This window comes from Corvus cornix, chromosome 8 (assembly GCF_000738735.6).
Source record: "Corvus cornix cornix isolate S_Up_H32 chromosome 8, ASM73873v5, whole genome shotgun sequence".
Lineage (NCBI taxonomy): Eukaryota > Metazoa > Chordata > Aves > Passeriformes > Corvidae > Corvus > Corvus cornix.
This window is the reverse complement of record NC_046338.1, coordinates 26,822,242-26,836,346: the sequence shown is the minus strand read 5'-3', so window position 1 is coordinate 26,836,346 and position 14,105 is coordinate 26,822,242. Positions and strand designations below refer to the sequence as shown.

Here is a 14,105-nt window from a genome sequence, read left to right as displayed (position 1 = left end):
AAAAATGTATTTCCTGGGGCCCTGATTTTCTAAACACACCCGATCTGGAATGAGCAGCTGCCCACCACCCTCCACAGAGCAAATGTCCCACTGCAACCCATTGCTATGGCAGCACCCTTTAGAAAAGGTCTCACACCAACATGGTTAACAAAAATGTTTTACCTTTTAGAGTAAGCAAAAGTGAAAGCAGAGGGAGACATAAAGAACAGCTGTGCTTATCAGACACTGCAATGAAACAGTTTTTATGTTCATTCACAACAGAGCCAAAAAAGCTGCTACTGCAGGCTGACCACCGTGGATCACAAGTACATCAGTCCTTGAGGATGTGCCTGTGGCAGAATCAACCTCTCCAAAATCAGTCTGAAACAGCATAATAATCTAAATTTTGCTGGTGGTTACTGGTGAAAAGTGATGGATGTGTAAAAACTCTGAAGTGATGGTTCTATTAATGTAACCGAAGGAGAAAACCCATCTTGGTGACTTATGCCAGATGAACACCATGATGCTGTGAGTCCTTGCAGCCCAGGTCAACCCTCCCATCCCCAAGCCTCCTTCTGCAAGGGACCATCTGATTTGCCATGTCCTCCAGGAGGAAATTCTCTGGGATTTCCTCTGTGGAAAATCAGTGATCATGATGTGCTGGTATCACCAAACACCAGTGCAGCAATGGAGACTGGACTTCAGTCTCTCCTCTGACAGTTGGGTGCCCTGGGAAAAAGTCCTCATGACAGCCAGAGCCACCTGGAGCAGAGGAGATCATTCAGGCAGCAGCTCCACTGGGATGGGCAGAGGCAGGCAGGGAGCAGGCCGGTAGTGAGGAAGCAAGGCAGGGCAGGGCAGTAGCAGTAGCACAGCAAGGAAGTGCTGTCGTGTCTGGCCTTGCCTTGCCTGTGCTCTGCCCAGACCAGAGAGGGATGAGACAGACAGGGACAGAGGAAGAAGGCATTGCTATCCAACTGCATTCCCCTCTCTGTCCCCATGCCCAGCCTCTGTGGGATAACTTTTATGTGACATTCCTGATATTTCTGGGATGGGGGCACAATGAAGGCATCAGGCCAGCAGCCAACTAGAAAAAATAACTAACCAGAATGTGGTCCAACATGGCATGGCTGGAGATAGGAGCACAGAACACTGCCAGCTCAATTTGACAGCTGTATGACCTCCTCTACTTCCTCAGATCCACACAAACACACTTGAGACATCTCCTCCAGGCAGCTGTTCCCAGGACTTTTTAACTTGTAACAATGTCTTGTCCTCCCCAGAAGTGAGAGGGAACCCAGCTCAGGTCTGTCCAAGCCCTCCCCACTGCCACCTTCTCACCAGGCCCCTTGTCGCCTGGCAGCCTCCTGCTTCTCCAGAGAGCACATGAGAGATGATGGAGCTTGAACTTGGGCATTGAGAAGAAACACAGGGAACTGAAGAATAAAGGCTACCAGAGCATGGCTTGGTCACTGCTCAGCAAGGTGCCTCCTCACCCACCTTGATATCAGGTACAGGCTACACTGAGCAGAGAGTATCTGAGGAGGGCATCTCTACATGGGCTTCAAAATATTGGTAAAACAGTTTGGCAACCTGTAAGCCATGACCATGGTCCCTTGGAGCTGGGTCTGCTCCTCCCTGTAACAGATTTCTGAGTATCTACTTAGGTTACTCTTACCTCATCACCCTCCACCATCCTCGAGCATTACCTCTGAAAACTGCATGAACACGAGGCTCATGGTCCTTCAAGATCACCTCTGACATACATTTGCACAATGCCCACAAAAAACTTCCGGAGATAAAAGTCCTGAAGATAAAATAAAGGACACAGACTTGCTTCCTAAACTAAGCATTTTAGCCTCAAAATGCTAAGAGGCTCCATGTCAACCTACAGCCCATGCAAAGTCAGAACCATCCCACCATCCAATTCTCTGCTCCCTGACTGCTCACCACACTCCAGCTGAAACCTCAGCCAATTTTACCAGCTGGGATTTGCTCCACAAAAACATTGGCAAGAAAAACAAAGAGGTATTTTAGAAAACAAATTCATTAGTGACTACTGAAGAATGAAAGGTTGAAAGTACACAAACTGAGATGCAAAAATAATAAGAATTTACCAGCTGAGATGGGATTAGCTCTGATGCAAGTTAATAAGACCTGTGCGTTTTCCTCTGCTGAGAAAAATAACAAATCCAGCTGGAGCTGTAAGACAAGTGTGAATGCAGAACTGCCTAGTCTCTTATCACTGCAATCTGTCCTTAAAAATTTGCTTAATTCAGGAATAAGATTTATCCCAGGCTCTGGGAGACAGGACCCAAGAACAACACAGCACACCCAGATTTGTGGCAGTTCTCAGTAATTTCAGCTTCTTTATTCAGGGTTTTTGTTTTCTTTTCCCAGGACCCCCATCCTTTTCCACCTGTTTACTAAAAAGGAGTTTACCCTTACTGTAAATAAACTCCCCCCAGTTCCTCAGGGCTTTCCAGGAAAACAGTGCCACTCCAATAGTATCAGCACCAACAACATAGTATGTTTTTAAGTCCTGGAAAACCAGCAGCTTAAAATCCATCATGGCAGTGGAGCAGTGGACACAAGGAAAAACCATCATCCTTGTCATCTGTATCCCACCACATGCATTTCTGAGTTTCTTCTTCATTTTTCCCATACCAAACCAGGTTGTCTAAGGAGCAATAGGTGAATCTTGCAACTGAGACACATCCCCATCAATACCTCACCACCAAAAATAAAGTAGTACTCAAAAGAATGCTCAGGTGTAGAGGGTTACAAATATTCAGACTTTATTATAAATAAGAAATACTGTTTTATACATAAAAACTGCAAGTGTTGCATTTTGTTCACCGGCCCAGACAGCAAGACCACAGATTAAGGCAAAAAAAGCTGGAGTGAAGGCACATACTGAGGGGACCACAGTCAGGAATAAGGTGATGAAGGAATGTCACGTGTCATCCGTGACACCCAGCACTCCACCAGCAGCTGTCACATCATCACATTACGTAAAGAAATAACTGGACATTATACAATGAATAATGGCTGTAATGCAGTACTGATTAAGAGATCGTTTATAAAGATTTTTTTTTATTTAAAAATAAAATTCTGTTAAAAACAGCTTAAGAGAAAAAAAAAAAGAAAAAAACAAAAACCCAGGAGAAGAAAGAAGGAAACCTTAGGCCTGAGGTCAGCCAGGGCATGCGCACATCTTCACATCTGCTCTTCTCACAGCCTTGGCAGAGGTGACATGGTCACAGCCATCTTCCCAGAGCGACCCAATGTCCCTATGTGTGCAGGCACAGGGAGCTCTCCTACAGGGGGGTTTCCAGGCAGGAAGGAAATCCCACAATCATTAAGGGAAGGGATACAAGAGCAACGCAGAGTCTGCTGGGAACACCCCCTACCCAGCAGCACTGTCTGCACCGAGCCTCCTGCCTTGCACAGTGGTATCAAGATGTCCCCAAATGCAGCTCTCTGACCATCTCAGTGCTGGGTCCGGTCTCCCAACAGTGCTACAGCTCCTCACAGCCCAGCTGCAAAGACACAGCCCCTGTCCCACTCCTGGCACAGCACGTCAGGGGACAAGGGACACAGAACAGGGCACTGCAGGCACCATGGGGCAGGGCTGCCTTTGGAGGCAGGGCTGGAAAACATCCACCCAACAGGCAAAGTGGTTATGGATGGGTGCTGGGGATACAGTAGAGGGAAGCAAGCACGAGCCCAGCGAGGAGAAATCCCAAGTTTTAAGGGAATAATATGGAGAGAAGGGATACACGGTGTATATGCCCCGATGGCTACAGGGGAAAGCACACAGAGGAGACCAGGCTGTGCCACTCTGGAAATATGGCTGAGTATATTTACACACACATACACACACACAGGAGACTTCCTCACACTATAATCATGATTTTTAAAAATGGAAAAAAAAATCACATTCACACAAAAAATATAAATTTGAAATAATTAATAGCACCAGTGTGTGTCAGATAATAATTTCTTCCCCGCTACGCAAACGTACAAAGTTGCATAGTATTTAAGGATAGATATATACTGGATCTCAGAGAAAGGAGGGAGAGATGCCAGGCTGGAGGCAAGGAGGAAGCTGCAGAGGATGCTCTTGTCTCGGAGCAAAGGGCTCCCCGCCACTCCCACCCAGCACCAGTGAGCACTGCCTGGGGAGGGAGCCTGTGCGGAGGAGGTGGGAGTGATGTGAAAGGCAGAGCTGCCACCTGAGCCTGGCCTGAGGTCCCTGTGCTGTGGTAGCTTTACGGTGACAGGGAGATCTGGAGGCAAAAAGAAAGGAGGGCACCAGGAAATTCCAGCTCTTCCTGCCAGCTTTAAAACAGGCAAAATGCCAGAGCAATGGCAGGAGAGATAAAAATGTCGCTGTCCTCCTTCAGGAAAAAGATGGGGAGAAAGAAAGACCTTTCCATTTCCACTCATGTGCCCCCTTCCTTCCCCCACCTACAGACATTCAGCAGGGGGGGCAGTGCAGCTGTTGGAGCTCTCCGGATGGCAGCTCTCCTCTTCAGCAAGACTTGTCCTGCTTCAACAAGCTCATCTGTCAGCCAGACATTCCGAGCCCAGAAAACCAGATCCTCTGCAAATTCAGTAGCAACAGATGGGAATGCAGCTCATAACTTCCACACTCTGGCAGTCTGGACTACCCAGCAGGTAGTAGCTTTCAGACTGGACCCAAAACTTCTCCACAGAACAGGAGTGGGGCTGGCAAGACCCACTACTCCACCAGTATCCCATCTTCCCAAAGAGCTCCAATCAGAGGCTGCCCTTTTCTCAGAGCAATGCATCATCACAGAAAGCATTTCAGAAAGAGGCTTCGGCTATTTTGTCAAAGGCTACCAACACTGTTGGATTGGCCACTAGGTAATGATGAAAAAAATAAACTCACAGGGTTAGAAGTTGGGAAGAACAATGTGAATCGAGTGCAGCTATACTGGCCATCACAGTAATACTTTGGTAGCCATCCCCTTCCTTCATAGGGACAAAGAGCTCCAGGACTGAGATTTTACAGTTAAAGGGAGAAGACAGGAGAGAAAGTTGGGTTAGTTTTGCCTTGCTGTATACAGCTCACATGGTTATTTCTGAACCACAGTATAAAGAGTCCAGAGCATCTCTCATCCTTGCACTAATCAAAAGGAAACTGTCTGAGGAAGGGGCAAAGGTGGAGTGCTCAGGAAAACCATCTATATAAAAAAACCCCTTTGATGCCCAAAGACGGATATTTAATTTGCTTCTCAAAAAAAAAAAAAAAAAAACAACAAAACAAAACAAACAAAGAAAAAAAAAAAAACAAACCAAAAAAACCCTTTCAACTTATCCTGATTTGAAAAGAAAACAGTGGCTGCAAGCAGCGAAGAGTTGGGGATTTGGAGAAGGTAATGTGTGTTAAGGCACTCCATGGCCGAACCACCGCTCACCAGGGCAATTCCCCCCACCCCTGGTGCACCCTTAGGGTTTCTCAATGGACGGGGTGTTGAAACAGCCAGATGGCAAGGTCTTCCTGATGTCTTCCAGGTTGCTAATGTCCTTCAGGATCTCTTCAATGTCCCTGTTGTAGGCCTGTATCGCATCATCTTGCTTCTTGGCTTCTCTCTCAAGGAAAGACACTTTCTGGTCCAGGTCACTATCTTTCATCTGATCTTTGGCACTGTTCAGGATACCTTCAATTTCATTCAGTTTGTTCAAATCCACCGTCTCCAGTTGCCCTGAAAAGCCAGAAGCAAATAGTGAAGTGCATTAAAACGCCTTTGACACCCCTAGGTGCTCACATGGCTGAGGCCACAGCTCCATAGACCCACAGACCTCCATCGGGCCATCTCTGTATTTAGAGACAGCATCTAAAACAGGACCAACCATATGGGTGACATCTCCACTGCCTCAAGAAGTCTTCAGTTTACAGAAAACCAACAATGAACATTGCACAACAAGCTCTGAGGCTGCTCGGGAAAGAAAAAAACTCAAAGTCCTTGCCAAAACCACACAAACCCCATTTCAAGAGGTCTACAGATCCATCTGGTTTCTCACGCAACACTGGCAGGAAAGCCAGCACACATCAGGAAAACACTCAAAGGCATAGAGCACATTAAAGGCAGTCCTACCTAGTTGATCCAACAGATCATTAATGACAATGAGTAGGCTGTTCACAGAGTTCTTAGCTTTTCTTGCATTGTCTTCTGCCTCCTGGGCAGCCTGTGAGGCCTGCAGGATATAAAAAAAATAAGTGAGAGCACAAAAAAGGTGTAGGGATTACAAAACTGTTGCCTCTCCTCTGCAGTTAGTCACCGCATCACTGCCTCCTCACTCCAGGGTAACAATCCTGCACAAAGATCTTTATCACAGGGCTGGGGAGAAGACTGACAATCTTCAAGTAATCGGTTTTCTGAGTATTTCAGGATGGGGATCCCTGAACACCAACCAGGATTTTGCAATAAAAGCCAGGATAGAATCAATAGGGATACAGTCAGGTTTTAGTTAAAGTAAAAGGAAAAGTAGCTCTCAAATTCCAGCAGGGAGCCTATGCTAATGCACCAGAACTTGTCTCCTTTTCAGTCCCACTTAAAACTTGGAAGAGTCAGAATACTGGCTGGACCCAGCACCATCTTTGCAAGCAGAGAGCAGGAGGAAAGCCTTCATTGACAGGACAGCAGGGAGAAGGCAGTTCATAGCCACTGCTGTCACCTGCCAGCAGTACTTACCTCGCCTGCCATCTTCATATCCTGCTCAGCATCTGCCTGCTTCCGCTTCAGCTCTTTTTCTGCATCCTGCAGCTGCTTCATCATGTCATCCACTTCTCTGACCAGTCCCGTCACATCAGCAAAGGTCTTGTCGGCTTCGGCTCTGGTAGCAGCAGCACTCTGCAGCCAGCAGGTGGGAGAGAATGGAAAAAGGTGGTGAAAGTGCAGAACTTCCTTCAATCCTTCTCATCAAAATGCACTGATTTCCTATCTTGCCACATTTTGCATTCACAGTGGAGAATACAGCAGAGAGCACACGGGGCTCACCAGGAAATACTGGAACAGGAGTTTATGCAATCACACAACAGTATCTCAGAGGGAGTGAGCTGCAGCAGACTCACCTTCTGAACGGAGCTGGCGATTTTCTCAGCATCATCTGCTCTGGTCTTGGCCTCGCGGGCGTCAGCAGCAGCATTGCCCAGCGCCAGCTCTGCTTGGCGTGTCTTATTGTTGGCCTCTGCAATGGTCTGGCTGATGGCAGGGATCTTCTTCAGTGCCTCCTCAGCCGCCGTCTTGTTATCGTTTACCCGCTTGTCAAAGTCTAAGGGGGAAAAGCAGATCCTTATCACGTGCTCCAGAAGAGCCTTGAGATGCTCCTTTGACCAAGCTACCCAAGGCTTTGCTACCCGCACACTGGAGGGATCAAGAGCAAACTGGGGTCAGCTCTCCCTATTGCACATCTTCTGATGCTAAATAAGGAAGTTAAAAGGAAATTTCCAGTCCCTGAAAACACTTATATTTTTTCTTTAAAGAAAAACAAACCAAAAGAACACACCCAATACTCAGGGTAAGGGCAATAGCAGGGCCTCTTTAACCAGAATATCCTACTGCCAAGTGACTTGTCACACCGGAATTGAAGGATTCACTCCAAGTGCTTCCTCTCTCTTTACCTTTCAGGTTGCTGAGAATGGTATTGGCCTCCTGTAGTGTGCCATTGCCCTTCCGAGCAGCTTCTTCCGCCAGGGCTTTTGCTGCATCTGCTCGAGCCAAGAGCTGGTCTGCAGTCTGAGGAGACATGACATGTATCAATGTATTCTCACTTTCTGAAGAACAATTCTGTTCATGTATGAAAAAGTACTGCTCAGCTTCAAACAACAATGCCATCCAGAAGAGCAGTGCTTCCTCTGAGACCAGGTGAGTGTATGTACTTTGGGAATACTGTTCTGAATACAAAGTTGACACCACATCTGACAAATATCTCCTATTTTCCCATACAGCCTCAAAGCCGTTGCTTTTAACAGCTTTCTGCATCTCCTTTCTGGGGCCATTCTTCAGCATTCTCATAATCAATAAGTAATACTAAGACTGAATGAGATGAGATCTTTCACATCTGGCCAGTTACTTGTCTTCCTTGTTTTTTTTTTTTCCTGGGAAACAAAAGCCTGCACAAAGTGGAACTGACCTGCTGCTCTGTCTTCCCTTTCTCCAAGAGGTTCTTTACTTCTAGCTCCTTTCCCTTCATGTCTTCTCTCAAGTCCTCATAATCTTTTAGCTTCCTGGCAATTAGTTGATCCAGTTCCTCTGCTTCCTTCTTGATCTTATTTGCTTCATTCTGCAGGTGGAAATCACACACACAGATTCCTGAATGTTAAAGAATTCCTGAGCAGGTGGTAAATTTTTGCACTTCTACATTCAAGCCAAGATGTTTGGCAAACATTTCACTCAGATTTTTGTCCTTCAGAGACTGAGGGAGGTGGGGTTTATGTAGGTGGTTTTCTGCATTTAAATCTCCTGCATAAATGTTGGAATTGCATAAAAGCTGGATTATGCCTGGATGGACAAAAAACTCACAAACCATTCTTATGCAGACAACATTAGCAGAGCACATGTAAGGCATGCCAGCAAACCAGCAATCTTCAGGAAGTACTGCACAATGGTGCCCACATGTACCTCTAGCCCTGTGGAATCCACATTAGGCAGGCTGGTGAGATTAGCGTAGATCTGCAGGGCTCTGTTTCCAGCTTCCTCTGCCTCCACAAGCACCTTGTTGGCCTGTTTCTCTAGGTCTTGAGAAATATTCCTTGCTTGATTGTACCTAAAAAATCCCCAAGGATCCAGTTATGTTACAGTATTTTTTGTAGAACTGAACTTAGTAAGAGAGTAGTGAGGCTAAGAAATTGAAAATCACCTCCTGTAAAATCCAAAGCATACAGAGGGTTGTCTTAGTTTTAAGCACTGCTCTAAGTCAGGAAATAAAAACAATTTTCTGTTACTGACTCACTTCTGGTTGAGCTCATCAATATCAATTGCAGTTTGGTTTTCTCCAGCCAGGGTCTTCAGCAGCAGTTGATATGCTTTCGTGGAAGTATCATTTGCAGCCTTGGCTGTGCGAACAATCTCATCAGCTTCCTTTTTGTGCCTGGACAAGATGACAGAAGAAAAATAATGCCATTAGATTTGTCAGCCAACAGTTTTTATCCTCATTTCTCGATTATATTCTCTCTTACTTTTCCTTCCTTCCTTCCCCCCTCACCCCCCAGATTTACATATGGGAGATGCTGAAACACTTGCAATGGAAGATGGTTGCCATTTCTGTCATCCACATGCTTAATCTTTGCCATCAGTGCTACACAGCCATCATCCCACAGCACCAGTCTCTTACACTGCAAAGGGTGTGTGTCTGATATCCAGCAAACTGAATTCTGCTTCTCCCTTGTAGGGAAGAGCAGGGCCCTGACCTAGGCCACACTGAGTGTGTCTTGCCACAGCCTACCTTTCTGCCAGCTTATGGGCCTCTTCTGCCAACAGAGTCATGTTGTTGGGGTCCCTGCTTTGCTCTGGAGGTGTAATGGACTGGAAAAGAAAGAAAAAACAAACCCTTAAGGCTCTTTTTTCATCTTTTCTTCATCTTTGCTTTAAATAGTTATTGTCATGATCTAAATGCTTAGAGATGTATCTAACCTACTTCTCATTCTGTTTTTCTTAAGCCCATGCAGTTTCCACCACTGGTTATCCCTTGAAAAACAACAGTGCTAATATTTATTTAGGACTTTTTATGTTGGTTTGGGCTGAGATACAATCTGTGGCAGACAGTGGCAAACTTTCTTCACTGATTTCCCATGATCTTGATGCAAATTTGCTGTATAAGGGAGAGAGCAAGTGGAGAAACACACCAGAGGCACCAAAGGAAAGGCCCTCACCCTCTCCCAGCTGTGTGGGATCTCAGCAGCACACTCACCACGTTGTCAGCTGCCACCTTGGCCTTCTCCAGCATATCAGAAGCCAAGCTGATCAGGTCCTCGGTGTCCTCCACCCGCACCCGGGCCTGCTCCGCCAGGTTCTCCATGTCCCGCACTGTGCTCTGGATGATCCTCAGCCTGTTGAGCTGACTCACTAAGGTGCTGTTGATGTCTTTCAGATGATCCATGAGGCCCTGATCTACATCTGAAACACACAACAGAAAAGAGAGGAAGGAAAAATTAATCAGAGCAGGAAGAGAAGCTGGAGCAGCAGCTTACCACTGCAGGCACTGTGTTGTTAGGTTAATCCCCTACTGAAAGGGAACCAGCAAGCCATTTCACAAGTTACTTCGCTTGAGATCAAAGTCATAATCAGAATGTGCACCAAACAGGAGAAATGAAAAGCCATTAACTAGTAATAAGACAATCCCACTGGGTGTTGGAACTGACTCTGATGGGGGATTTTGTGTTCAGAATCATGCTTTTTACCTGTCTCACTGACTTAAAATGACTATGGAGCTGCTCCTCAATGAGTTTTGTGAATTCTCTTTAGCTTAACTCCTAGAAATTAAGCAGAAACTGAGGAATAGTGCAGATGTACATTTTTCCACACTCAGAGCAACAATGGCTACTCTGAAGAAAGGCACAGGGAACTCCATAGGGAACACCTAGGAGCTGTGTGGAATAGAAAACCCACTCCAAACTCCCCCCAAACCAAAGGGCTGACAAAAGCCAGCAGGATAGAGCCTTGGTTCTTTCATATGTAGGACTTATAAGGCACCCAAACTTCCTCTAATTTTTGGACCACCAGGTAATTCCCCACAACAGCATCTTAATAATGGAGGCATCACAGCACAGGTATGCGCCTCACAATCAAGGCAGTTCCTTTTGAAAAGCTGAGAGTGTTACCAAGAATTAAAGTGCAAGCAGAAGCCTGCAGAACTCCAAAATTAAGATTTTTCCCAAATACCTTGCAGCACATCTTAAGTATTGAACATGAACATTTGACACATTTCAAAAACATACTACCACAGAAAACCAGAAATAACTCCTAGAGATGTGCACAGATTTTTGCAAGGGTAGATTTTTTTGCATTTACCTTGCCCTCTTAGTAAGAGAAGAACCTGGAGCTGGGGAAGGGTCTGGAGCACAAGTCTGGTGAGGAGCAGCTGAAGGAGCTAGGAGGGGTTGAGCCTGAAGAAAAGGAGGCTCAGGAGGGACCTTCTGGTTCTCCACAACTCCCTGACAGGACAGTGCTCCCAGGGGGATCAGGCTCTGCTCCCAGGGAACAGGGACGGGATGAGACGAAACAGCCTCAAGCTGTGCCTGGGAAAGTTTTGGGAAAAAATTCTTCACTGAAAGGGCTGTCCAGCCCTGGCACAGGCTGCCCAGGGAAATGATGAAATCACCACCCCTGGAGGGATCCTAAAAGCTGTGTGGATGTGGCGCTTGGGGACATGGGTTAGTGGTGGCCTTGGCAGTGCTGGGAGGTAGGGAACAGTTGGACTTGATCTTAACGGTCTTTCCAAATTAAATGATTCTATGATTCGAGACATGGAAAGAGAGATCAAAAATTCCACCACAAAACTGAATCCATTCCCTCATCTTTCTCCAATCCCCACCCTTACGTAGGACTGTTATCTAGGCACAGATGCCAAGCAGGCAGTGTAAATCAACCTCAGCTAAAGCTGAGAAAAGCTTAAGCGACCACTCTCACTGGCAGGAATCTTCCCAAGCAAATGCCAGCATTAGATGCATGTTAGCCTTCTCCCAGCTTCACACAAAGGGGGCAAATTTTCCCAAAGTGGTCTGAAATCACTGAACCAGCTCCCAAGGGAACATATTTTACTGCAAAGACAATAGTCTTCTTCAAGATTCTCTTTGCGAAAACATGCATCATCTTATACATTAAAGAGACCCTAAGGACAAACCACTGTCACAGTCATGAGAAACATCCTTCTCACAGACATCCTGTGGTAGGGGTGACAATACAAGAATCAATTTGAAGCAGAGTTTAACAGGAAAAACGGCACTCTTCAGAACATTCTACACTTTATGGTGGGATAATTATGTTTGCCATCAGGATTTTGAAGCCTTCATTCTGATTGCTGATGATATCCCAACAAGAACAATTTGATCCCAAGATGTCTGAGCAAATTTAAAGCATAATAAGTATACCTGAAAGTTTTCTGCTTGTTCAACAAATAAAACCCTCCTTTCCATCCAGAGAAGAGGGTAATGTAAAACACTTGCATCCATACACAGCTAGAGGCAGATCTTCACTTCCATGTACAACAGAGACCACTGGTAGAACAGCATGGGTAAAAGCACAGGCACTGTTGTTTTGATAATAGTATTCAGTGCTGCCTGAAATAGGTGTCAATCCTGGAGCACAGCACTGGCTTGAAATAAAACACGCTGTCTCCAAAGGGAACAGGAACATCAGGCAAAGAACTCATTTAGTTAGTCCATATCTGATCAGGTCAACTCACCTTTGCTCTTTTGTGCTTCATGGAGCAACTCCATAACTTCTCTTTCTGCCTGCTTCAATCTCTCTTCAAAGGCTTCATCAGTTACAGTTTCTTCTCTGGTACCCAGATTTGCTATAAGATTTTCCAGCTCCCACAGCCTTTGACGTTGCTCTACCACCTACAGGAGAGGGACAGAGCACAGCTATGACACAGCAAAGCACCTTGAGCCTCTCTGCTTTCAGCAACCACCAACAGCCACGGGCCAGAATGCTGCACAAGTGGACACATGCCACCGTCTCCAGTGCTGCCAACAGCAGTGTTTGTGGCCTTACCTTATCTTTCACTAATCTGTAACAGGCTGGACACTCCTGACAGCCCGGCCATGAGCGGTTGTAGAAATAGTTCTCCTCACACTGGTCGCAGCGGCTCCCCACAAAGCCTTCCTTGCACTCACAGTGGCCGTTCTCCTGGCACTGCAGGGACCGTGAGCCCTCAGGATCACAGTCACAGGCTGCAGGGAAGTTAAACCTCAATCAGACTGCAGAAGAGGCAGAAATACCCTAAAACTCACAGGATAAGAGGATATCCTTAATACCCTAAAACATGTGCAAGAGCTGTGGGGCACAAACCCACAGCTGGACCTCACTTCTGATTGCAGTGCTTCTACTCACAAGCAGGATCCAACATTCACTGCGTGCACTCAGTGTTGCTATTACCTCTCCTACAAAAAAGCATCATTCTACCCCATTTCATTGTAACCAACTGCAGTTAGTTCTCCTGCTCTTTACAGGCAGGGATATCAACGAGCAAAGTTTGGATCATCCTTCTTTGCAATCATGTTTACAAGATCAGCTGCTCCTCAAGAAAGAATCTGTATACTGAGGCCATCTACAGAGTAGCTGTACAGGAACACATTAAGAAACAGGGTTGTTGGAGGCCAAGATGCGGAGAATGTATTTACACCAAGGAGAAGTAGGTATCTATTAGGTTGGATATCTAGTAAGTCAGACAAGAAAAAGGTAACAAAAGAAGAAGGGGATAAGCTATAGTACAGAAATCAAATTTCATCACACACAGTGTGGACATAAAGTGCCAACTTCTGCTGTGATGAGGAGCAAGATGACAAAATACCTTCCCAGAGGGAGAAGGAAAGCAAAGGCAAGGCTGGGTGTGCAACATTCTTCCCATCTGCCTTGCTCTCACCCCTCAAGACTTACGTTTACAGCCTTCGGAGCCAAAGCCAAAGTGGTTGCCCTCACATCTGTCACAGTGCTGACCGGTGACGCCTGGCTGGCACTCGCACTGCCCTGTTCGGATGTCACACTGCCCGTTGGTGGAGCCCAGCGCGTGGCAGTTGCACCTGGGGGAAGCACACACACATCAGATGTGACACAGAAGGGACACATCGGGCGAGTCCCTCTCTGAAGAGCGCAGCTCAACATTTCCCAAAGTCGCTTTTCTTGCTGTGCAGATGCAGCAGGCAAGGCACTGAGCTTTTGAACCATGCAAGGTCACTTGCTGCCTGCACTAAAAAAGGAACCCACACTCCCCTGCTACAGTTACAAAGTCATGCAGCAGTTTTCTATTTAAAACCCTGATTTAGAGCTCTTTATAAAGCTATTTATAAGTCAGGCTTTTTGTACAGCCTTAGTAGCTGCTCCCTGACTACTGCTCTTCCCCACCCACAGCAGCACTGAGGCATACCTGTCACT

At 46.2% G+C, this 14,105-nt stretch overlaps 1 protein-coding gene across 1 annotated transcript in view; it reads right to left on the bottom strand.

Moving 5' to 3' along the window:
• Window positions 1-2,753: 2,753 nt before the first annotated feature.
• Window positions 2,754-14,105, bottom strand: part of LAMC1 (laminin subunit gamma 1) — a 65,751-nt gene continuing 54,399 nt past the window's right edge. The window contains exons 16-28 of the mRNA XM_010406413.3: window positions 13,611-13,753; window positions 12,726-12,904; window positions 12,415-12,571; window positions 9,922-10,127; window positions 9,457-9,536; window positions 8,965-9,102; window positions 8,634-8,778; window positions 8,146-8,295; window positions 7,634-7,748; window positions 7,085-7,284; window positions 6,705-6,863; window positions 6,108-6,207; window positions 2,754-5,714 (exon numbers count right to left, since the gene is read on the bottom strand). Of these exons, the coding sequence (XP_010404715.2) occupies window positions 5,458-5,714; window positions 6,108-6,207; window positions 6,705-6,863; window positions 7,085-7,284; window positions 7,634-7,748; window positions 8,146-8,295; window positions 8,634-8,778; window positions 8,965-9,102; window positions 9,457-9,536; window positions 9,922-10,127; window positions 12,415-12,571; window positions 12,726-12,904; window positions 13,611-13,753 (2,029 nt within the window). The 3' untranslated portion in view covers window positions 2,754-5,457. The remainder of the gene's footprint in view (window positions 5,715-6,107; window positions 6,208-6,704; window positions 6,864-7,084; window positions 7,285-7,633; window positions 7,749-8,145; window positions 8,296-8,633; window positions 8,779-8,964; window positions 9,103-9,456; window positions 9,537-9,921; window positions 10,128-12,414; window positions 12,572-12,725; window positions 12,905-13,610; window positions 13,754-14,105) is intronic.